The sequence below is a fragment of the Aethalodelphis obliquidens genome, unplaced genomic scaffold (genome assembly GCF_003676395.1).
Source record: "Aethalodelphis obliquidens isolate GAN/ISIS:26980383/991018 unplaced genomic scaffold, ASM367639v1 scaffold41, whole genome shotgun sequence".
Taxonomy (NCBI): Eukaryota; Metazoa; Chordata; class Mammalia; order Artiodactyla; family Delphinidae; genus Aethalodelphis; species Aethalodelphis obliquidens.
The window spans coordinates 16,328,357-16,351,903 of record NW_020837985.1 but is presented as its reverse complement, the minus strand read 5'-3'; the positions used below and the strand labels follow the sequence as shown (position 1 = coordinate 16,351,903).

Here is a 23,547-nt window from a genome sequence, read left to right as displayed (position 1 = left end):
AGGGGTCCCACTCCCTGCCCTCATGGAGCAGCCTGCAGAACAGCCCCTATGCTCCCCCTGGCCCCCACGCATCAAGGCCCACTGACCTCTGACCCCCCTGGCACCCACACCCTGCCCGGTGACCCCAGGAGCCTGGGGGCCCAGACCCAGACTCTGGGGCATGACCTCCCAAGTCCCTGTGGAAAACTGCAGATGAGGAGAGGACCAGGGCCGGAGGGGCTTGGGGCAGCTCCTTTCTGGCCTCGACCCCATGTTCTGTGGAATGTGGACAGCATCCCAGCCTGCCAGCATGGTCCCCAAGCTCACCCAACAAGCCCGACAGACCCCCACGCCAGAAAACACCCCTGGGGGACCAGGGCTTCGGAAATGAGGACTCCCCAGCAAGCTCACGTTTAAGACCCTTTACTCTTGGGCTTTCTTTAAATAAAACAGAAATACTGCAGCGTTCCCACGGTGGTTGAGGCAGGTGACACTGTGGGGACACATGAGGGGTGTGGCTGTGCTCCTGGCTCCAGCTGGCAGCGGGTCGTGGACTGGGTGGCAAGGGGGCAGTCCTGGGCCCCAGCTGCTCTGGCCTGCCCCGTGGGCCGGAGGGGGCAGCTGCAGGGGCACAGGGGAGCAGGCACCCTGCGCTGGGCAGCCCCCCACACGGGAAAGCAGCAATCCCACACCCAGAGCCCTGACCTCTGTCCCCAGCCAGCCGGGGTGAAGGGTGAAGGGTGAAGATGGGTGAGGGCACCCAGGCAGAATCCCACACCCCAATCCCTCCTCAGCAGCAGGCCCCAGCTAGGACACCCCCAGCTACGACAGTTCACCACCTCCACTGGAGCCCCTGTGCCATCTGACCTGCACTGGCCCCAGCACACTCTCCAGGGCCACAAGCCTCTGCTGCAGGCCCTGCCCCCATCCCAGGAGCCCGGTGGCCAGGCCTCCCTCCTGAGTGCCCTTGGGTCAGCCTGCCTGACCCCTGGTCTGCCAGACTCTGCCCTGGGCCTCCCCTTCCCTCACTCGCAGCCAGAGGGATCTGCCTTGAAATGCCGCTCTGATCCTTCCCAGCTCCTTGCCGTGCCCGCCCCAGCCCTGCCTCCAGGACTGCTTGGGCCTCATCCCCACGGCAGCTCGGACTCCAAGCTCCGGTGCTCAGGGCAACTCCAGCCAGTCCCCTGCTCCAGGCACTCTCCCCCAACTAGACACACGGACACGGGGCTGCACCTGCTGGGTGGGCCACCCCCAAATCCCGCTGCCTGCATGCCAAGGGCCCTGGGCCTCCCAGTTTGCCCATCGTCATCATCCTGAGCGCATCGGAGCTGGTCTGGGTGCCTGTGTCACCCGCACCCCGTGCTCCGCGTGGGATGGGGTGGAGAGGGGCATCAATAATGGGGGCGGGGGAGGGCCCTGGGCGTGCGAAGGGGGCTGGGCCGGTCGCAAGGCCACTCCAGCTCAGAGAGAGCCCAGCCTGGCCAGCCCGTTCTGCGCTCTCTGCCTCCTGGCAGGCAGGGAAGGGTGGGCAGCTGCCCCGAGGTCAAGGCTGGTGGGCAGGGCGGGTAGGCTGTGGCGCTCACTGGTCCTTGACAACACTGCCGAGCCCGCTCTCGGCCCGGAGCAGCTGGCTGCTGGCCTCGTTGTAGGCGATCCAGTGTTGCAGGTCGGCTGGCAGCTCAGGGGGCTCCACCTGCAGGGGAAGACGAGGGTGAGACTCCCACGGGCCGCCCGCTGCCATGGGGACCAGCAGGGCCGGGGTGGGGGGGCGGGGGGGCGGGGACAGCCAGGCTGCTGTCTTCACACGTCTGGACCTCGGCTCACACTGTCCCCCAGCCCCAGCCCCTCCCAGGCGTCTGCAGTGCGGGTTCCTCCCCAACCCAGATCTCGGGGCACCACGCCCCTCATCAGGCCTGTCTCCCCCACTGGGTGGCAACTGAGCCCTCTGCACATTCCCAGATCTGGGGCAAAAACCTCTGAAGCCAGCTGGTTGGGGGGGGCGACGGGAGACCCAGAGCGGCCAGAGGCAGGGCAGGGGATGGAGGGGCAGGAGCGACGTCAGAGCGGCTCTGCCGGGACAGCCCAGGACAGGGCCATGCCTGAGGCCCCCTCTCAGCGCGCCAACAGGAGCCGGACGCCACCTCGCAGCTCAGCACCGCGCTCCTGCGCCCTCCTGCTCAGCCACACTAGCCGCCTCCCTGCAAACTGGGCCACCATTTTGTGACGGGGCAAGGGGCTGGGCCAGGCTGGAGGGGTCCGAGGACTTGCAGGCCTCTCAGGAATGAGGGGGAAAGCCCGCCCACCTCAGGGCGTCAGGGAGGCTGGGCAGAGGTGCTCAGAGTCGGGTCACAGGGTAAGTCTGGGCAGAGCCAGGCTTGGCTCCCGGAAGCATCCTCCTCCCGGCCCAGCTGGAATCACCAGGTCCAGACTTGGCTGTAGCCCAGCTCTCCCTGCAAGGCCGTGCTGCCCCAACCAGCCTTTAAGCATGCAGATCTCTGGGCACTGGGCCCAGCCTGTCCTACACTAAACCCAGGACTGCACCCGGGACCCTCCCGACCCACAGGCTCAGGCCGGGTGACTCCTGGCCATCTGTGGCCGAGTGTCCTCGCCATGCCATGGTGTGGGCGCCCTCTGCCTCTCATGTAGGTCTCACCCATCAGCCCCCGCCTGACCACCCTCCCCTGCAGGACAGTGGCCCTGGCTCCCTCTCCTCCACCTTCTGCTCGCAGCTCTCAGCCCGTCGATTTAAAGCCTCGATGGCCATCCCCTCCCAGCCTCCTGACGCATGAAGGGACATGCAGAGCACCTCTGTGGGTGCGGGGTGGGAGGCATCCAGGCCCTTTGGGGGCGTCCCTGACTCAAAGAGACAGAAAACCAGGGGACTGGGCCTGTGGCCCACCGTGCAGCCTCAAGCAGTTCGCATTGCCCCTCTGAGCCTCAGTTTCCCCACCTCCGATATAAAGGAAAGGGTAGCCTCTCGTGACTAACGTGCGGCTGTGTCCCTCCTCTGCTCCTGTCCAGGGCCAGAGAGGGCAGCACCCTGCCTGAGGGCACCTAGGGGCCCAGCGGGCCCTGGCTTTGGCATGGAGGCTCCAAGCATGTTTTTAGGAACGTGCCTGCAGCAGGAGCCTGCCCTGGCAACCAGCACCGCAGCGGCATCCCCAGGGCCCAGGTGCCATGATGCAGCAGCAGGCTGTGCTGGGAGGAGCAGGCCCTGGGGAGGGGCCTTGAGCCCCAGGCAGGTGCTGCAGCCTTTTCTCCAACTGGAAAAGGCAGAAGGGCTTGCAGCTCTACAGGGCTCAGGGCTCACCCCTAACCCAGGTGATGGTGACCCAGCCCCTCAGGTCTAAGCTGGGTGAAAGAGCTCTCAGGTCCTTGAGAACTCCCAGCAACCTCCCCTCACTAACGCCCCAGCCCCCATCTCCCCACCCCACCCCCACCCGGCTTCCATGCTACATTCAGAACCAAGGACCAGTGAGGCCGGCTCCGCACTCCAAGCCACACTTAGACTCTTTGGGAGACGCCTGGTCTGGCCTTCCCTGTTCTGGAAAAGGCGTAGCGTGGGGCAGGGAGCCTTGAGGGGTTAATAAGGGATGGCAGGAGGGGAGCATGCTGAGTCCGACTACAGAGAGTTGATGAGGCGACCCTGAGAGGTCCCAAGAAGAATGGCATCAGTGAAGAAGGCCCTGGGTCCAAAGAAAAGGGCTGGAGCGGTACTCGGCCGGACAGGGGCACCCCAAAAGGGGTAGGCGGCAGGCCTTCCCCAGGGGCGGGGGACAGGGACCAAGAGTCCTCAGGGTCCAGCGGGAGGAGTGCGCTCGGGGCGGGGGACGCTTACCCGGCGCTTGCACAGGTGCTGCACAACGCGCTCCGGCGAGGTGCCCAGCACGTGCTGGCGGGAGCGCAGTAGCGCGCACACGAAGCCGTCGCGCAGGCTGATGAAGCGCGCCTCTAGGTAGAAGGCGCGGTCGTCCCAGCCCAGCAGGCGGGTGCGCACCTCAAACGGCTCGAGCAGACGCAGCGAGCGGCGGTAGCGCGCGCACGAAGCGGCCAGCACGGCGCGCGCCCCGAGCGCGCGCAGAGCCCCGAGCACGCCGCAGCGGGCCAGGTGCGCGGCGCGCGCCACGTCGGCCTCGCGCAGGTAGCGCGCGTTGTTCATGTGCAGCAGCAGGTCCAAGTCGGAGGGCAGCACGCGGCCCGAGTAGCTCTGCTCAGCCAGGAGGTCACGGACGCGGGGCTGCAGCAGGCGCGCGCGCAGTACCGCGCACGGCACGCGGACCAGGTACCAGCCGTCCAGCAGCGCGAAGTAGGCGAGCGCCAGGGCCAGCACCGCCATGAGCAGCCCCAGCATCGCGGCGGCGGGCGCAGCGGTGCTGCGGCCCCTCGGCGCTGGTGCCAACAGTGCGCGCGGCAATGCAGCCCTGATGCCCCAGCTCTGCCGGCCAGCCTGGGAACCGTTGAGCGCAGCGCGGCCGGAGCGAACCATCTCGCGAGGCTGGCTGAGGGGGGAGACGCGCCGGAGGCCTGCGCGGAGCCCCGCCCCCCGCTCCGGGCCCCCCCTCCCCGCTCTCAGTGGTCCGTCCCACCCCCGCAGCCCGCGCCGCTTTTGCTTTCCCCGGAGCGGGCGGGGCACAGGGCGGCGCTCCGAGCACCACAGCGGCATCTGGCGGTGACTCCCCGCGCTGCAGGCGCAGGAGCGTTCCGGGTCTCCCGCAGCGTTGCCCGCCCTCTGCGAGCGCGAGCCCCTCGCGCCTTTCCCTGGCTCTTTAAGACTTGGAGTGACCCTGGAGATTCCGCCTCTGATCTCCGAGGGTCAGAGTCTCCAGCACTTCCCCGGCCTAGGCTGTGGAATTTGGCAGGACACATGGACATAGGCCGGTCCCTAGCGGCGCTGCTTGGAGGCTGCTGGAAACCGACCCTCCTCTACTCCAGAACCACCAGGGGCTGGCTCCCCACTTTCGCAGGGCGACAGCCCCATATGCGGCGGGTTCAGGGAGTATCTCAGTCTGGCCCCAATACACCTTTTCAGTCTCAGCCTGTAACTTCATTACCCCTCCCCCCACATTCACCCCTTCCTCCCCAAAGGTCCTGATAACCGCAGCCTCATTTCCAAGCATTTCCACCCTTTGCACTTTTTGAAGTTGGAGCAAATAACGTCCCGGATTGAGAGGGAAGAGTCAGTAAATGACTCAGCAATCGATTCAAAGGCCTTGCCTTAGGCACTAGGGACGCCTGGCCTGGCAGACTGCCACGCACAGTAGGTGTCCTCTTCCTCTTTTCTGCGAGGCCAGGATGGAAGGCCCAGAGAAGGCCCGGCCGGCCGGCCTCCAGGCCTCTCCAACGAAGGTGTTTGCCAGTGACCCTGGAGGCCGCCTCCTTAGGTCAGTACTGGAGTCCCGGGATGGGTGGGTTTAAGGAGTGATCGCTGAGGTCCCAAGGCTCTGAGAATGCATCTGGCAGCAGCTGGACTGAGGCAACTGGACTTTCATCCAGTCCACACCCAGCCTGGGCTCGGGTTGCGGGGTTCTTGAAAGCCCCTGAAGAAGGAGATCCAGGGGTAGCCCTGTTCCACAGTCCACGCTGGGGCTGGGCGGGCTCCCATGCCACGTTCACTGTCAGGGCAGAGGCTGTTTGCTGCTTTTCTGGCTTTGCTTCTGGGGCCAGCAGCTGGGCAGAGTGGGGTCTGGGTTTTCCTGGGCCTTAGATCTGCTTGGATACTCCCAGGGACAGGGAGCTCGTTTCCTATCAGGGCAGGCCCAGCTGCCCTAGGAAGCCCTGGCGGTAAGAAGGCCCTTCCCGCACACTGCTCGCGCGTGTCCCTGTAATGCTCTCCCTGCCCTGGCTTGGCTCTGAGCTGTCTGTCCAGGGATGAGCTAGCTTCTCAGGGCGAATAGAAGAATGACATGTTCTTGGAGCCCCCCTTTGCTGCTCCTCTGAGAACACAGCCTCCTTGTCACCCACCTTGTCCCGTCCCCCCAGGGAGGGCCCCGAAGCTAGAGACCTGGTTCTGGAGATGTCAGTGAAGTTTGGTGAATGGGAATCCAGCCGGGAGCTTATGAGACCCCTGCCCCCAACTTCCTCACAGCCTGTGCTCCCCCCACCGCCCTACCCACCTGGCTTCCTTCTGAGCTTCTGCTATCCAGGAGGCCACCCAACACCACACACACACACACACACACACACACACACTGCACATGCTGTTGTCCCTGCCAGGGGACCCTCCCTGCCCCATCTGCCCCTTTCCTGAATCCCGGACTGGGCTAGATCCCCAGAGCCCTGGTCTCACTCCACTTTTACTCACAGATATGATCCGTAGGCAGGGGGTGCTCTCTCCCTGCTGGACCTTGAGGCCAGGAGGCCAGGGCCTGGTCTGTCTCGTTGATTGCCAAAGTCCAGGGCCAGCGGGATGCCCGGTGCACCGAGGGCGCTCAAAACGTGAATGCTGTAAGGACCAGCGCCTTCTGTGCCCCCCTCCCCCCACCATCGGGCCGCTTCAGTCCCACACAATGGACGCAGGCATCTTGTGATGGGTCACTGGCCGTTTATTGGGAGGCTGGAAGGAGTCCTGGGCGCGGAACCTCGATCCCTTCCCTCGGCCCTGGCTTGGAGTATCCAGCAGGGTGGAGGAGCAGAGGAGGGGTACTTCTGGGTCCCCTTGGTTCCTCAAGGACTCTCGTGTCTGGGTAGCACCGGGCGTCACCGCCAGAGGTAGTCCCGCAGCCTAAGTTCTAGCGGCTGCCTGCTTGGATTCGAGGCTCCAGACCCAAGAGGAGCAGAGGCTCAGGATGCCGCCCGGCAAAACAGGAGCAGCGGTGCGAGTGGCCGGAACGCGGCGGGAAGCCCCTGGACCGGGACCCAACCTCGGCCCCGCCCCGGCCCCGCCCAAGCCCCGCCCATCCCCGCCCCCAGAGTCGCTCCCGGGCCCCGCCCGGCCCGGCCCGGCCCGGCCCCCAGCAGCGCCCCGCGCGGGGCACGGATCCTGGCGGCAGCAGCTCTGTGGCCCTTTTGGCCTAGCCCGTCCGCGTTCGAGGGCTCGCATGGGTCCGCGCACGCCTTGGTCACCACCACAGTGCCACGAAGGGGTAGCCTGCGGGCGGAACAGAACCAGGGTCGCGAGGGCGCAGACCTGTTTGTCCGCAGTGCGAACTGGGGGACCGGCCCATCGTGGACCTGAAACTCAGTTCCGTAAAAAGGGGGCGGTCTCCCTAACAGGGGGTAGCTCTATCGCAGCCCTGGGGGAGACCGACTCGATTACTTCTGTGCTGGGGTTCTTTTCTGGGTGCTGTCTGCCCAGGGCGAGTCCCGGAGCCAGCGTCCCTGGTGAGGCAGACCTGGGCCCCCAGGGCATGTGCTGACGTTCAGGCAGCGGGCCACGGTGGTGGTCCAAGCATTGGGCACAGGCGAACTGCTCACCTGCGGGCTGCCCCAACACCCCACAGCTTTTGTGGGGTGGATGGATGGGGTCCCAGCTCTGCGCCCTGAAGCTGTGGGCGCTTGGGCAAGAACTCTGCATCTCTTCTGACTCAGGAAGGGCCCCCTGGGGTACTCCAGGACTGCACAGCACCTGCTAGAGACCCACTCTCCTTCCCATCTAGCTTGACTTCCTGCTGCAGCTGGAGTCCAGTGGGGAGGGTGGGGACATCCCCAGGGAGCCAGACCAGTCATCAACCTCAGCCCTGGCGGAGAGATGTCCGGCCGAGCCAGAGTCCTCAGGGGAGGAAAGCCCAGGACTGGGTGTGGCTGGGAGCTGGGGCCAGGGCGGGAGATGCCCACTCAGGGGCCCGATTTGGGGTGGGCAGGAGCCCTCTGTGTGACCCTGGGTCAGCTCTTTCACCTCTCTGGGCCTCTTTCTACCGGGGTTGGAATGCAGCCTCACCAGTTCTAACTAACTGTGTGATCTTGGGCAAGTTGCTTCACCTCTCTCTGCCTCGGGTTCCTCCTCTGCACAGCCCTGCCCCCAAGGGGGGAGGAATGAATGAATGACTGCAAGGGAGGCGGCAGAGGAGTGCGCGGCCCGTGGTGAGCGCTATGCCATGTCTGCTTTTGTCGTCACCTATTACTCTAGATGCAGACAGACCAGGACAGTGTCTCTCCCACGGAAGGTGCTCGGCAAGTGGCATCTTAAAAACAAAAACACGTCGGTCTGTCCGGAGGATCACCTCAGCCACCACGGGGTGTCTCGTCCTTACCAAGGAGAGATAGAGGTTTAAAAAAAAAAAGCGGTTTCCTGAAGAGAGTGTGACCAGGTGTGTAACTCGCAGGATGCTCCTTATTCTTGCACAGGAAGTGTCACCATGAGGGTGAAAACGGGGGCGGAAAATGGGGACCATCCTAGGGCGTGGGGAGAGGGTTCTGCACTTCCTCTTTCTTGCTTTCCCACAGTTTCTGACGATGAAATGGTGTGGGGTGGAGCGGGTGGGGGTCCCAGTCCAGACGCTGCGTTGGGCCGGCTCAGGGACCCTGGGCTGCCCCTGCAGGTGGCCCCCATGCTGTCCTCACCCTTGGAGAGGCAGAGCCCCCGTCAGCCCTCCATCCTGCGGGAGGGGGAGACCTGCCCCACAGTGCTGGGTCGGGAGCGCTCCTGCGCCTCCCGGGGCCTGTCCCTCTTCTGGAGGCTCAAGGCTGCGTGACCTCAGGGACGGCTCAGGAGGCGAGAGGAGGCCCTGGGTTACAGGGCATGGGGACCCACCCGCCATCTCTCTCCTCTCATGTTGACCCAAAGAATTCAAACCACTGGGGCCCAGGGCACCTCACCTCCATGAGCCTTGGCCCCAGGGCGGAGCACCCCTCCACAGGGAGGCGCTAAGGTGTGGGTTGTCGTGGGCTCTGAGTGCGGGGACCTCTGGTCTCCTCTGCCCTCCGGACGTCACCACCCGCAACACTGGGCTGCCTGGGGCTCCCTGTGCCCTGGCCTGGACTCTGGTGAGTGTGACCCCACCCCACCTGCTGCTGTGCCAACCTGGAGGGTCTCTCCAGTACCCGGGTTCTAATCCTGCCTAATCCACCACCCAGCGCCTGGTGTGGGCTGGAAGCACCGTCCTGTGCAGGCAGGTCTCACCCAGGGCCCGGCCCTCCCTGAGCCCTGGTGCCCGAGGGCAGGGGCCAGCTGGGTTTTCAAAAGGACTTTCCCAGGTATGAAAAAGGCCAGGCAGGGGCCGTGTCCCCTGGGGCTCCCCCAGGCCTCACAGTTAGTTACCCCGGAAGGAGCCCCAAGCGTGTGATGGGAGCATCCTAGAGAGGGGAGGGGCCCGCGGTCGGGGTTGGGGAACTGGCTCAGCACTGGGGACCCTCTTGTACAGTTTGAATTTTTTGCTCTGGGTGTGAAGCCCTTACAACAAACAAAATAAGTAATTGAAGAAAGAGACAGAGGGGCTGTCCTCAAGCTGAAGGGGGAGGACAGCGCAGGGGTTCTGGCGGCCTCGTGCAGCAGCAGCAGCCCCTCCCACCCAGAAATGTCTCCATGCCTTGAAATCTCTGGGTCAGTACTCACAGCAGAGATGGGTCCCAGTGAGCATCTGAGGCTCAGAGAGGTTGAGCAACATGTGTGAGGCCACACAGCAAGAGCCGGGAGGTCCCAGGGACACGGCCTTGCAGCAATGTCCTCCCTTCCAGGAGTCAGACATTTGCTCCTGCCCTGGCCGGAGCCAAGGGCACAGCCACAGCCACAGACGTGGCCCCAGGTGGCAACCTTTCACAGCCCTGGACCCCAACCTTTACCTCAGCCTGCAGGCATGCAAGGACAGGTTCTCTGCAACCAAGCCCATGGGCCTTTATTAAGGGCCTACTGTGTGTTGGGGTTGCTGCCCCAGGACCCCTATGAACATGGGGAGCTGTTCCCCCCTCCAAGCTTCATCTCTTGGGGCTCCCAGGACCTCACACCTCTGACCCTAATTCTACTCGGAACATTTCCTCTCAGCCTTTTTGGGGCCCTCCTGAGAGCCTGCTTCATGCTGGGTGCGGGGGACACCACGGACAGGACCTGGCTCAGCTCGTGGAGGGGGCAAGCAGGGAAGGCTTCCTGGAGGAAGAAGTGCCTGAGTGAAGGTTAAGGGGTGGGTCGGAATATTGGGAGGGGGTCTGATGGGCCATCTGCACGCTGTTCCACATCACAGAGCGCAGCCTGCCGGGCGGTGGCAGCTGGGCAGGAGTCCTGGAGGGAGCCAGGGAGGGCTGGAAAGGGCAGAGGGGCATCGTCCAACCTGAGTTAGGGTTCAGAAGGGGCCATGACTGGATCGGGTGTGTGTGAGGAGTGCCCCCCGGGCCCCTGGGCACCACTGCCCAGCATGGGACACAACAGGGTCCTCCTGGATCCTACAGCTGCCTGGGGCCCCAGAACAGCAGCACACCAAGAGCGGTGAGCAGCGTCAGGGTGACAATGGCCGGCTGCAGGGCGTGGGCCCCGCTGGCGTTGCACAGGTCAGTAGAGCAGCATGTGACGTTTTTCTCGCCCACGTAGTAGTTCTCTGAGTCCTCCACACAGTGCGAGCTGCAGCCCTTGCTGATGAAGGTCAGGAGATCAGCAGCACCTGGGCGAGGCATGGGGACCACTGGGCGAGGGCCGGGCCCTGGATACTCACCCACCAAATATAGATGGGAAGCTGGGCATCTATATTTATGTGTGGACAGGAGAACAAGTGGGCAGGTGGGCAGGTGGACAGAAGGATGAACAGTCCAGCGTAGAGACCTAATCCCAGGCCCTTTGAATCCCTGCCAGTGGAGGGAAGGTGCAGGGCTTCTAGGGGATGGTGCAGGGGGCAGGGCAGGGGCACAGGGAGGCCTGCGGGGACAGCAGGGCCACTTACGGATGCGCTCAGTCCTGCACTGGGTCTCAGAGTGGCTGCAGTTCTGCACGTGCTGGCATTGCTGGTTGCTGACCTCGGCCTGGCAGGAGTAACACTGCAGGGCGGTGCCTGCAAGGTGGGGGTGGGGTGGAGCTCAGAGGCTGCCCCGCCTGCCCTCCCACGCTGCGGGGGTATGGGGGGAACCTCTTTTTCTCATAGGTCACACACAAACTGGGGGCCCCCTCACAGGGAGGGCCCCACGCCCACCCCCTTGCCTCTAAGGCCCTGTTATGATGCCCACGCTCCTGAGAGGGACGCACACCAGGCAGGTGAGGGCAGGATGGACAGGACCCTTCACACTCCCTCTCAGCATCCCCCTCCCCCCGACCCGGAGCTGTGAGCCCGTAGGTGCGCCCCTGGCCCGGCCCTGCTCTGTCCCTGGGGGCAGTGGCCCCAGCTGTCATGAGGATTAGGTCTCCTCTGGGTAAAACGATGAAGCTGGGATCCACGTCACCCCAGTGCCAACAGGTTCCCCGCGGCCAGCCTGTGCTCGGGCACCACACACGCCGGCCGACCCGTGTGTCCTCGGGCACCACCACGATCCCTGCTTCCCAGAAGAGGGAGCTGAGGCTCTGAGGCCTTTACTGATCACCCGGGGCCCTGGGCCGGGAGAGTCCCTACCAGGCCCGAGTCCAGACTGGAGCAGTGCAGGCCCACAGCCTACCCCTGCTGCCCACATCAGAAGCCGGGGCTGGGCCTGGGCAGAAGGACCTCTTCCTTCCGTCCCTCTGTGGCCCTTCTTCACTTGAGGCCCTTTGCCCCTGTGCCCCTCACCCACTCCACAGGCTCTCTGCGCATCCCTCCAGCAGCCAGGCCAGCCCCACGGCACTGGATGAGAGACCCCCGCGCTGCCCGGCCTGCTCCCGCCTCGGGGGACAGCTAGGAGATGACCCGGTATCCTCGCTGCACTAAGAGCTGCCCCAGGGGGAGCTGGGTGGGGTCAAAGCCCCTTCTCCGCACCCCTGCCTCGTGTCCTTCCGCCCAGCCTGCCCCCTCCTTCCTCTCTGCCCCTCTGGCCTTCCTCGATCATCCCCCCTTCCCCCACCCCCGGCCCTGCTCCCCCCACACTGCCCTGTGGCCCCCTGCAGTCTCACCTGGCTGCAGGGCCAAGACAGCGGCTAGCAGGGCAAGGAGGACAGCCTTCATGGTGGTGGGTGGGCAGCAGGGAGCAGACCTTGGGCGGCTTTATATTGTTCTGCTGGCTGGGGTGGGGGGGTGGCCGCCCACAGTCAACACCAGTAGCTTCCTGGCTGCAGGGCCCCAGGGCGGGGCAGGTCCCAATCTCCAGCCCCCAAACGGCTGCACCCTCCCGCTCCCTTTGGCCTTCTTTCTGCTTCGGGAAGGCAGAGCCTGCCCGGGGCAGGGGCCATTTCTCAGCCGCCCCAGGACGGGGCCCCAGACCACTTCTCCACCACCTCAGAGGGGCGGCAAGGCCAGAGAAAGGAGAGCGTATTCCCCAGATTCACTCACTCCTGTCTTTGACCCAGGTTGAGGGCCCCTCTCTCGGCCCCACTGTGCTCTGTGTGGGAGCCATGCTGACCCCTGTGGCTGAGTCCCACTGGGGTGACAGGCCTTGATCAGACGGCACAATCAGCAGGAAGGAAATGTGGGCTGCAGAGAGGGGGCCTGGTGGGGACCTTCTGGGGAGGCTGCCAGGGCGCACAGGTGTGGAGCACAGCATACGGGCCGGAGCTGCGGGCCTCACCCTCATGACCTCACTCAAAACCCCACCACACCGTGGCACTTTAGCTGCAAGGGAGTCCTGGAAATGCCGCGTCAGTAGCCTCTGCGGGACGAGGAGGTGACAAGAGCTCAGCACTGGGCCAGATATTTTCCATCCAGACCCAGGCCCCCTCTCCACCCTGTTTGTGTCCTGGGTCCCATAAGGATCCTATGAAGGCTTCCACTGGCCAAGACCTGAGGATGAGATGCTCAGCAGTCAGGCCACCTGTTCTGCCGCACCTGACGCCTGGGCCACCATGGCGGCAGCTGCATCCACGTCACCAGCCTTCTCCCATCACAGCAGCTCCAGCCAGCCTCTGGGACTGGCCCTTCCCCTCATTCCTCTGCACCAGGGAGGGCCGGTGGCTCCTGGCTGCTGCTGCCCTCTCAGCCTGACCCTCCCTTTGTGCCCAGTCTCCCTGGGACCCCTTGGAGTGTCGACCAGGTGGTGGCAGGCACAGGCTGCACCCACTGCCTGCTGGCCCCAGGGTGTGTCTGGGGGCGACGAGCTCCTCCTACAGGGGGAGAGGGCCTCTCATTTCCTCAGGTCTTCCTGGCCCTGTGGATGGCCTCGTGGAGCACATCTCACTCCCCTCCTCGGTTTACCCCCCAGAAAAGGGCCCAGGGCACGTCAGGGGTGGAAAGGATGTTGCCAGGCGCAACATCCTTAGGGGAAGGGGCTCTGTGGGCCGCAGGGAAGGCTGAGGGTCAGCGGATGCCTCGCAGTGGGGGGCAGCCCGGGAGCCGGGTGACAGGGCAGTGTGGGCCAGGGGTGCCCTGAGACCCGGCCCTCCCGGGATTCACAGCACTCCTGGGGTCTACCCCGACCCCAGCCCCCCAGCTCCCCCCAGGCCGGGCTCTGTCCCTCGGAGCCTGGGGCCCAGAGAGGGAGGAACTTGCTGAAGGTCACACAGAGGTGAGCGTGTCCCCTGCACCGGCGCACCTTCCTTGCCCACGCTACGTGCCTGGTACTTTCTCTCCGAACATGCCCCCCCCCCGCCCCCCGCCCCCTCAGCTCAGCTGCCTCACGTGGGATGTAAAATGTTTGTGCCTTCACTGTTCCCTTGTGGGGCTGCCCGTCTGCGCCCCTCCCCCACCCCAGTTCACGGGGAGCTGCGGTGCCCTGGGCTGGGACCTTTCTTATCTGTTTTGTGTTCAAGGCACCCAGCACCTAGCACCAGCCTGAAGCACTCATTCTTCAAATATTGACAGTTGCCCGTGTGTTCGCTGATGTGATTTGATATGAAGTGGTTGCTGTAAGGCAGTGGTTCTCAGATGGGGGCGTTTCCGTGGCCCAGGGGACGTTTGGCGGGGCCTGAAGACATTTTCAGTCGCCCGAATGGGGGCGCTCCTGGCGTCCAGGGGTGCAGGCCGAGAATGCTTCTCCACACCCTGCCGTGCGCAGCACAGCACGACGGAGTCCTCGGCTGACGCAGGCAGGACCCGCCGGGAGCCCCGGCGGTGACGCCGCTTTGCTGGGGTTGGGACCCGCCACTCTCCCTTACGATGTTTCCCTTTGTGGTGGGAATCTCTGCCGTATTTTGGAGGCACGTAATTTGCCTGGTTGCACAGATTCACAGCCAGAGAGGAATTTGCCAGGATGAATCCCACCTGGACTCGGCCACGTCTGATGTAGAGAGGGTCTGGAGGAGACTTTGGGCTTTAGGGGTTAGTGCAGACCCTGTAATGAGTTAAGACTCCTGGGCTTATTGGGATGACGGGAATGCACCGTGCATGTGAGAAGGACGTGAATTTCGAGGGCCAAGGGTGCAGTGCTATAGGCTGAACTGTGTCCTCCCCTAATTCATATGTTAGAGCCCTAACCCCCAGCCTGATGGTTTTCAGAGAGGGGGCCTCAGGGTTGGATGAGGTCATGAGGTTGGGGCCCTCACGATGGGATTCGGTGACCTGAGAAGATGTGGCGCCAGCTCTCTCTACCACGCGAGGATACAGTACGAGGGAACCACCTGCAAACCAGGAATAGAGTCCCCACCAGAACCTGCCCGCCCAGGAACGCTGATCTCAGACTGCTGCGCTCCAGAACTGGAAGAGAAAAAATTCTCTTGTTTATGTCACCCATACTGGTATTTTGTTATGGCAGCCCAAGCTGACCGAGATAGATGACCTAATGGACATGACTCAAATATAGAAGACCACGGCTGTGATGCCCTGTGGACAGTTATTAAACTCCACTCCTAATAACAGTTTGAGCTCTGACCTGGGCCCCAAACTGAGCTCTCACTGGGGTCAAAGTCTGAGCGCCGACCCTGGGCCAATGCTGAGCGCCATCCCGTCACTCATGCACTGGGCATGCAGTGAGCCTCAGTGGAGCCTGGATCCTTCGGTGGGATCCAGCTTTCCGGGAAGGCCTGTGGGGCTTTCCCGTGACTGCCTGCGGTCCCTCCACACAGGAATGGGGTCGAGGTGTGGCTTCGATGTGACTTCCCCTTAGCCCCCTTCCTTTCCTCTGCTCTGCGGCCACCTCCTAGGACTCCAGATTTTCCTGTTCTCTCGTGGCCCTCCACCTGCCCGCCCAAACCGGTTGGGTTCCCTGGAAACCCTGCCTGTTCACATAGCTCAGAGATTTCCCTGATCTTGTCAGTGTGAAGCTGGGGCTGCTAGGGCTGGTGGTGGGGCTGGGCACTGCGGGGAGGCAGGCTGTGTAGGGTAGACCCGCCTCACAGGGGTTCCTTACCAACGGGCCACTGCCACCTCCTGGGGCTGCCACGTGGTTCCACACTTCCATGGACATCAGTTTTGGATGAATTCATTATTTTATGCAGAATTAATAAAAAAAATAAAGATGGGGTATACTGCAAAACTGCAACTGAATTCTCTTCCACATTTGTAGACATTTTCCTTTAGAAAAATGCATGTATCACCAGGAGGGTAACTGGTGCACTGCCAGATCCCTGACAGATTGGGGAGAGCGTCCACAGTGCCGGGCTCCCCATTATAGGTTCTCAAAATTAAAGCCGTGTCCTGCAAGCTCCGACTCTGTGAGGGTGTCTCTGTGTGTGAAAACTGCATGTAGGAGCGACCTGTGGGATGCATGTGTGAGGGTGTGTTCCTGGGTGAACAGTGCACGTGGAGGGCGTGTGTAAATGCGTGTCCCACAGCTGAGTGTGCGTGCAGGACACTGAGACCCCGTCCACCTGATCGGTGCGCCAGCCCCACACCGTCTGTCCTGGGCTCAGGGGTCTCTGTCCCCAGAGAGCCCTGGTCGCAGAGGTGCCCCTCCCGTGTGTTCCCGAGTCCTCAGGGCCTCGGTGCCTCTCAGGACTGAGCCCCTAGCCGGCCCCCCTTCTCCTGTCCACTCCTACCTCCCCGAGCGAAGTCGGGGAGCCAGGAGCTCCGGCCACACCCCCAGCCCCCAAGTAAAGTCCCCTCTGCTGTGAGAAACCCTCGCCCTGGTTCTGGGGGGACCGGACATCTCTCCACCCGAGGGTCTGGAACCTGGGCTGGGTGCCCAGCATGGCGCAGGCCAAGGGCCATGGGCAGAGGGGCCGCAGCACTCAGGAGCCCCGTGGGCTTGGAAGACAGTGAGAGCAGGACCTCGCCAGGCCTGGTGGCCCAGGAGGACCTTTCTGGGACACGTGGGATGCCACTGGAGGGGGCGGTGAGGGGGCGTCTGCCCAGCCAGACCCTCTCCAAGGCCTTTGGGCTGTGGACAGTCTGGCTTGGTGGGGGGCCTGACCCTGTGCATTGGGGAGATACTTGGGGGAGGGGGCCCTCCATGCCAGGCTTCATGTGACACCAGGGGATGGTCTTCCTTCTCCTTGTCTCTTCCCGACCCCTTCCTCTCTGCCTGAGTGGACTCAGTCCTGGAGACGAGGCCCGAGGCTCCCAGTGTGATCGAGGGAGCATCGGCCCCAGCAGGTTCTGACGGGAGCAAGAGATCCGGTTCCCACAAGGTGGCAGCAGAGTGCCATGCGGGGATGAAGCCGGCCTCCCTGGGGTCAACCTCACCATCCCCGGAGACCCCGCTGGCTAAGGGCCCTCCAGTCCGCCGGGGGCAAGGGCAGAAGCCAGGGCCAGGGGAGGCAACAGCGGGTTCAGGGCGGCCTGGGGGGAGTGAGCAGAGGCCAGACGCTGCCTGCTTGTGGAGGGCAGAGCGTGGGGGTGGGGGGACAGAGAGTCAGGGACGACTCCACGTTTTTGACCGGAGCGATGGAGACGTGGAGCTGCCACTCACCGCGGTGGGTGGTGTGAAGCTGGAGCCCGGCCAGGGGAGGGGTGCGAGCGCAGGTGTAGAAATGCCGGCTCGAGGGTTAGAAGGCTACGTACGTCGGGACGCTGGGTAGGGCACAGGCGGCTAGAGTTTGCGGGAGGGGTCCTGGCAGGAGGCATAAATTTGGGAGCTGCCTGCCTTTGCTGGTAGGCACAGCAGGAGACTGGAGGAGATCCCAGGAGGGGGCGTGGACAGAGAGGAGAGAGCCGAGGGGTGAAGCTGGCCCGTTGGGAATCAGCAGGGGAGGGTGAGGAAGGAGGGCCAGGGGTGGTCGCGTCCTGGGAGCCAAGGGAAGAAGGTGAACGAAGAGGGAGAGAACTATTCAAATCTATCCTAGCTCCCTGTTGCTGCTGCAACACATGACCATAAACTGGGCTTAAAACAACACACAGGGCTTCCCTGGTGGCACAGTGGTTGAGAGTCTGCCTGCCGATGCAGGGGACACGGGTTCGTGCCCCGGTCCGGGAAGATCCCACATGCCGCGGAGCGGCTGGGCCCGTGGGCCATGGCCGCTGAGTCTGCGCGTCCGGAGCCTGTGTTCCGCAACGGGAGAGGCCACAACAGTGAGAGGCCCCCGTATCGCAAAAAAAAACCACCCCAAAACCCCCACACATTTATCATCTTACAGTTCTGGAGGTTCGAAGTCTGACGCGAGCCTTACGGAGCTAAAAATCAAGGTGTCCACAGAGCTGGTTCCTTCTGCAGGCTCTTTTCCTTCTGCAGGCTCTTTTCCGTCTCCTGCAGGCCCTGCATTCCTTGGCTGGTGGCCCCCTCCTCCATCTTCTAGGCGCACACTCCATCCTGCGGCTCCTGTCACATCTCTTTTTCTCCCTCTGCCTGCATCCTCACATCCTTCTCCGGCTCTGTGCCTCCTTCCTCCCTCTTATGAGGACCCTGTGATGACACCGGGCCCATCCTCATAATCGGGATAATCTCCCATCTCAAAAATCGTAACGCAATTGCATCTGCAAAGTCCCTGATGCCATGTGAGGTGACCCAGTCACCGGTTCTGGGGATTCGAGCTTGGACGTCCTCTGCCCCCCCATGCAAAATACATTCACCCCATCCGAAGGTCCCCCAAATCTCAACTCATTACAGCATCAACTCAAGTCTGAATCTCATCCAAGTCTCCCCAGCTCAGAAATTTCAAATCTCATCATCCAAATCATCTAAATTAGGGGTAGATGAGGCCAGAGAGGAGGAAAACAGCGTTGGCCGGTGGACTTCGCAAAGGGAGGGGCTCAAACACTGCCCTCCTTCATCAGAAACGTCCCCACTCGAGGCCTCCCGGCTGGGGGCGCCGGGCCCACCCTGCCCTGCTGCCACCCCTGCCCAGGACAAGAGGCCCCGCCTTTTCGGCCCAGAGATGCACCCATCTCCGAATCCGAGCCTACGGTCACCGCGCGCCCGCCGCTACCCGCGGAGACACAGAAACGCCGAGTCCCCCGGGCCGCCTAGAGCGTCCCGGAAGTGTCTGGGGGAAGGCGGAGCGGCGCGGACCGGCGGGGGGCGGGGCGCTTCCGGCCGGCGGTGGCGGCTCGGGGTCCGCACGTGAGTGGCGTTCAGGCTTCGCAGGTGAGTGGCGTTCAGGCTTGCGGGGGTGCCGGGCGGGGCCCGGGGCCGAGCTGCTGGTGCGGAGCCTCCCCCGGGCCCCCGAAATCGAGCTGGTCTCTCCGCAGCCTCCCTCCGAGCCTGGCCGGGGCTTCCCCCCGAGGAAGGACCAGCCCTCGAGGTCCCTTCGCCAGGAAGGAGCCGGCCTGAGACCTGGCTGCTTTCTTTTCTTTTTGGTTTTTGCCTTTCTGCCCCAAACGTGGCCTCCGGCGTTAGAAACTCTGTCAAAACAAGCCTCTCCCCTAACCCGAGCCGTCCCCCTGCTTCGGGCTGCCCACGGCCCCGCACCTGCGCCCACGAAGGAGGGGTCTGCGTGGGTAACTAACTGCCCGCCTCCCCTCTCTGCAGGGTGCGCACCCCCATGTCCGCCCCTGACCCAGGACCCCTCCCCATACCCTCTTGCCCCTCAAGACTTAATCCAGCCCTTCCTCGGGCCGGAACACTTGTGTCCGGAGTATTTTTCTGATAGTCGCCCCGCTCCCCACACACGCACGCCCTTGCACACTACTGGCTACTGCCGAGGAAACGTGGTTTCTCACATCCTCCTCCTAAATTCCTCAAGCTCTCCTCTAAGGAAGAGCGTCTCCCCGCCTACAGGAAGGGGTAGAATGCAGGTGGTGCCCCACTCTTCTCTCTCCTGCCCCAACTCTGCCCCTGTGGCCCAAGAGGGTATCAGTGGCAAGGCTTCAAACCGTTTTAATTTTTTGGCCGTGTTGTTTCCTTTTGGTTTAAGAAATTGTTTCAGAAGCAATATCTGAATTTCACTTTTAAAGGAAGTTTTTGTCTCTCCAGCGGGACCGGTGTTTCCATCTCCCTTGTATCAGGCTCAGATGTGAGGAAGCGTCCACAGTGAGCCCGTGTCTGGCGCTGAGCCTCCTCCCGGTGCCACGGCTGGCCCTTCCTCCTGCCTTTTGTGCTTGGAGTCAGTCCCTCGCAAGTGACCGGGGGTCCCCTATTTCCTCCTGGTTTTTATGGTGGTTTTATATTAAATGTTTCCTTAAGGATGGATTATGGCCTTTAGTTCCCTCTGCTCTCCACAGGGCCAAGCAGTGCACAATCACACTGTCCCCCAGTAAATATTGCGTTAGCTGAAAAGGTCGTTCGGGATTTTCCCTAGCATCTTATGGAAAAGCCTGAACAAACTTTATAGCCAACCCAATAGGATGAAAATAGGTCCCAGCAGGCTCGGCATCCGCACTTTGCAGACCAGGAGACTGACTCAGAAGGGTTAAATGACGTACCTTGGGCTGGCTGCTGACATGCCTAGGATTTGTCTTTGGGACTCTTGCTACATCTGAATAAACTTCATTTCTGTTGAGCTGTGGTCTCAAGGGGCTACCATTTTATGTTGCACACGTGAGTAGTCCTGTGGCCTCACCCGTGGCGTGAAGTTGGACAGAGCCGAGTGTGAGGGTTTGGGAGGGAGGTGAGGTGGGAGTTGCTGCCTTTCCACGCTGGGACCTGGCGACGGATGCTGTCAGCTGCCTGTGGTGCTGCCTCGGTGACCGGGTGAGAGGGAAGCCAGGGGACACAGCTGGCCGGGAGGGAGAAGACAGGACTCGTGACAGACACGCCACACGGCCCGAGCAGACCAGCCAGGGCTGGTCAGTGTGGGGATAACAGCTCTTCACTCCTCAGGGGCTGGAAGAAGTTGGCATTTACCAGGTGACACGTGACAGGGCTGTGATTCTCACAGGCTGCCTAGGTCAGCCAGGACCATCTGCTAAGTCCTACATGTCTGCTCCACGGAGCAGGGAGGGGTGGGGGGCGTTTGGGGAAGTCGTCATAAAGGGATGGACATGACCAGCTGGAAGGGACCGTAATGACCCAGATCTTTATGGGGATGAAAGGTAGGTGATGATGAAAGACAAGTTAGACCAGAGCTGTGGGGTTTATATAAGGCACTTTTCTTTATGTTCTCTTACTAGCTTTAACCAAAGACGTGTATGTCAACTTAAACACGAAGTTTACTCCTTACAAGTTTACATAACTGATGCAGGAAGACCACCCTGCTCCCAGCGGGGCCAAAAGACAGTTCTCATATTTTTGTTTCCAGCATGAATTAGTAATTTATTCATAGAGTGTTCTTGATCAACGAGTATTCAGGAAGCCTGCTCTGAACTGGCCCTTTCCAGTGTCCTGTGTGTGTGTAAGGGAGGGAGAGTGCGTGTGAGTGTTGTTTGCACGCTCACGTGTGACTGTGCGTCCAGAGGCATCCTTGGCGTCTGAGCATGTCGCTGTGGGGACCAGTAGCTGAGAGACTGGCAGCCCCTCTGGGAGGAGCCCGAGGCCTACCAAGGCCTGGTTTTCTAGAAGCAGTTTGGGGCCTGCTGTCAAAGAGAGGGTTTGAGGGGACCTTGTTTCAGAAGAGGTTTGCAGGTTCCTCAGCCCCGGAAGTCTAGAGGAATCCCTGCCCCCTGCAGCACCTCCATCCCCTGCCTTAGCCGCCCTCAAAAGAACAAGGGCTTTGTGAAGGTGGATAGGTCAGGTGGGCCGAGAGCAGCTACAGCGGGAAGGTTGGTTCTGGAGGTGGGACGTGGCTCTGAGGTCGCCCAGCGCCTATGGCTTCCTTGCTTCGTCCAGTGGCATCGCCCTTGGCGTTTTCCCGGGAGGCCAGGTTGCTTCCAAGAGAGCCACTTTCAATTTGGAGCCGTAGCGAGCGACTCAGAGGTCACTGTGGAAGCTGAGAAGTGCCAGTGTGCCCAGCGCGCCAGGCAGCCCCCCTCCGCCGGGCAGGCCTCTTCCCTGCGCCACCTGCCGGCCAGCTCGCGTGTTCATCGCCTCCACGACACCGCCCCCTGCCGCTCCCCAGCACGTCGAAAGTAGCGGATGTGCCTACGGTGGTCGAGGCACGGGCTCCGTAACGTTTTTCTTTCTTCCCCCTTTTGCTTTCCAGCTGCTAAAGCACGATGTGCGTGAGAGAGGCACCCACGGCTCAGACGGTGAAATCTCGATTTGCCGGAAACCAGCTCCCGGGGCCCCTTTACCTTCCGGTCCGTGTTTGAGGGGAGAAGCTGCCACCGTCCCTGCAGAGAAGGCTGGAGGTTCCAACCGTGGAAGCCTCGGGCGGCTGACACTCGTCCCCCCTGCAGAGAGGGCCGGGAAGCTGCCCGAGCCGAGAAGGGGCCTTGGCTCGTGGCGGCCCGCATCAGCAGGACGCCAGTGGGCGAGGGAGGTGGGAGGGGAGGGAGGCTTGGAAAGGCCTCCAGTACTGGCTCAGGTGCGACCCCTGTCGGCCGGGACGAGCCCCCTCCTCATGGCCTCCAAGCCGGCTGCCGGGAGGACCCCGGGGGAGAAGCGCAAGAGGGTGGTGCTGACCCTGAAGGAGAAGATGGACATCTGCCGGCGCCTGGAGAAGGGGGAGAGCAGGAAGGCGCTGATGCAGGAGTACAACGTGGGCATGTCCACCCTGTACGACATCAGGGCCCACAAGGCCCAGCTGCTCCGCTTCTTCGCCAACTCCGACTCGGACAAGGCCCTGGCGCACCGGCGCACGCTGCACACGCCCAAGCTTGAGCACCTGGACCGCGTGCTGTACGAGTGGTTCCTGGTGAAGCGCGCCGAGGGCGTGCCCGTCTCGGGCCCCATGCTCATTGAAAAGGCCAAGGACTTCTACGAGCAGATGCAGCTGACCGAGCCCTGCGTGTTTTCTGGCGGCTGGCTCTGGCGTTTTAAGGCCAGACACGGCATCAAGAAGTTGGACGCGTCCAGCGAGAAACAGGCGGCCGACCACCAGGCTGCAGAGCAGTTCTGTGGCTTCTTCCGGAGCTTAACCGCCGAGCACGGCCTGTCCCCCGAGCAGGTGTACAACGCCGATGAGACTGGCCTCTTCTGGCGCAGCTCGCCCAGTCCCAGCCCGGAGGGCGGGGCGGTGCCCGGCCCCAAGCAGAACAAGGACAGGCTGAGCGTCCTCATGTGCGCCAACGCCACGGGCTCCCACAGGATCAAACCCTTGGTGGTCGGGAAATGCGGCGGCCCCAAGGCGGTCCAGGGCATCCAGCACCTGCCTGTCGCGTACAAGGCCCAAGGTAACGCGTGGGTGGACAAGGAGATTTTTACTGACTGGTTCCATCACATCTTTGTGCCCGCGGTGAAGGAGCACTTCCGAGTCGTGGCTCTGCCCGAAGACAGCAAGGCCATCCTCCTGCTGGACGGCTCCCGCGCCCACCCGCGGGAGGCCGACTTAGTTTCGGAGAACATTTTCACCATCTTCCTGCCCGCCAGCGTCACCTCCCTGATCCAGCCCATGGACCAGGGCATTCGCAGGGATTTCATGAGGAACTTCGTCACCCCTCGCGGCACGCTGCAGGCCTTCACCCCCCGATGCAGCGTGCACGACGCCGTGCTTGACGTGGCCTGCGCCTGGAACGCGGTGCCGGGCGCCGTCTTTAGCCGGGCCTGGAGGAAGCTGTGGCCCGAGGTCACGCTCGTCGAAGGCTCGTCTTCAGAGGAGGAGCCCGAGCGCCTCAGGACGAAGCCTCCCGACCAGACCTTCGTGCACATCCCCGGGCTCGGGGGAGGCGCCCCGGCCCGCCTTGGGAGCGCGGCCACGGGGAGTCCCGAGCTGGCCGAGGCGGGGGTGGGTGACGAGGCGGCCTGGGAGCAGGCGGCTGCATCCTTCGACGCCGTGGTGCGCTTTGCGGAGGGGCAGCCCTGCTTCTCGGCCCAGGAGGTGGGCCAGCTGCGCGCGCTGCGCTCCGTGTTCGGCAGGCGGCAGCAGGCGCAGCGGTGCAGGGCCCTCAGGGCCGCAGTCAAGCTCGAGGCGCCCTGGGAGCACGCTGGGCCTCGCGGCGCCCCGCCTCGCTCCCCTCTGCCCGGCTCGTCCACAGCGGGTGAGGCCTGAGGCAGCGGGGCCCGACCTGCGGTCTCAGGGGTCACGTCCCTCAGGACGGCCCACCCCGTCCGGGTTTTACCGTGTGGCCTGTCGTGCCACATGGGTGCCAGTGGGTCTTCCTGAAGGGCCCACCCAGACCCAAAACGTACCGGAGCCTCCGGTGGCCGGAAGCCAGCCTCGTGTTTTCTGGCTGAGCCTTGCTGTGTCCGAGGGTGGAGATGTCTCTCTGTCCAGGTGGGGAAGAGCCGCCTTCAGCCGACCAGTGGCGGTACCCGCTGCCACTTGACTGGGCTGGTACTTCCTGTGGCCCACCGCTCCCCTTCTCCAGG

At 63.1% G+C, this 23,547-nt stretch overlaps 3 protein-coding genes across 4 annotated transcripts; 1 reads left to right on the top strand and 2 right to left on the bottom strand.

Annotated features, from left to right (window-relative positions):
* Positions 1-392: 392 nt before the first annotated feature.
* On the bottom strand, positions 393-4,460 carry THEM6 (thioesterase superfamily member 6). Its single transcript, XM_027078013.1, has 2 exons — positions 3,818-4,460; positions 393-1,672 (listed from the first exon to the last, which is right to left on the bottom strand). Exons 1-2 carry the CDS (start codon positions 4,328-4,330, stop codon positions 1,559-1,561), a joined length of 627 nt encoding a protein of 208 aa, XP_026933814.1. The 5' UTR covers positions 4,331-4,460; the 3' UTR covers positions 393-1,558.
* A 2,430-nt stretch (positions 4,461-6,890) lies between these two features.
* On the bottom strand, positions 6,891-18,164 carry PSCA (prostate stem cell antigen). Of its 2 annotated transcripts, XM_027078016.1 has the most exons (3): positions 11,915-13,512; positions 10,782-10,889; positions 6,891-10,505 (listed from the first exon to the last, which is right to left on the bottom strand). In XM_027078016.1, the coding sequence occupies exons 1-3, from the start codon at positions 11,964-11,966 to the stop codon at positions 10,291-10,293; spliced, it is 375 nt and encodes a 124-aa protein (XP_026933817.1). In that variant the 5' UTR covers positions 11,967-13,512; the 3' UTR covers positions 6,891-10,290. The 2 variants fall into 2 exon arrangements, 1 of the variants encoding a protein (XP_026933817.1); XR_003427018.1 differs by lacking the exon at positions 11,915-13,512 and adding an exon at positions 17,400-18,164 and having other exon boundaries at positions 10,401-10,889.
* Positions 18,165-18,269: 105 nt separating this feature from the next.
* On the top strand, positions 18,270-23,347 carry JRK (Jrk helix-turn-helix protein). The gene is made up of 2 exons (XM_027078010.1): positions 18,270-18,348; positions 21,281-23,347. The coding sequence occupies exon 2, from the start codon at positions 21,641-21,643 to the stop codon at positions 23,225-23,227; it is 1,587 nt and encodes a 528-aa protein (XP_026933811.1). The 5' UTR covers positions 18,270-18,348; positions 21,281-21,640; the 3' UTR covers positions 23,228-23,347.
* The last annotated feature ends 200 nt before the right edge of the window (positions 23,348-23,547 follow it).

What these genes read in the sequence shown, in the direction of transcription:
- THEM6 (XM_027078013.1), bottom strand. Translation starts at nt 4,330, where the DNA reads ATGCTGGGGCTGCTCATGGCGGTGCTGGCCCTGGCGCTCGCCTACTTC. An exon ending in AGCACCTGTGCAAGCGCCGG is followed by an intron (nt 1,673 to 3,817) that starts GTAAGCGTCCCC and finishes CTTCCCCTGCAG; the next exon opens with GTGGAGCCCCCTGAGCTGCC.
- PSCA (XM_027078016.1), bottom strand. Translation starts at nt 11,966, where the DNA reads ATGAAGGCTGTCCTCCTTGCCCTGCTAGCCGCTGTCTTGGCCCTGCAG. An exon ending in TGTCTTGGCCCTGCAGCCAG is followed by an intron (nt 10,890 to 11,914) that starts GTGAGACTGCAG and finishes CCCACCTTGCAG; the next exon opens with GCACCGCCCTGCAGTGTTAC. An exon ending in GTGCAGGACTGAGCGCATCC is followed by an intron (nt 10,506 to 10,781) that starts GTAAGTGGCCCT and finishes TGCCTCGCCCAG; the next exon opens with GTGCTGCTGATCTCCTGACC.
- JRK (XM_027078010.1), top strand. Translation starts at nt 21,641, where the DNA reads ATGGCCTCCAAGCCGGCTGCCGGGAGGACCCCGGGGGAGAAGCGCAAG.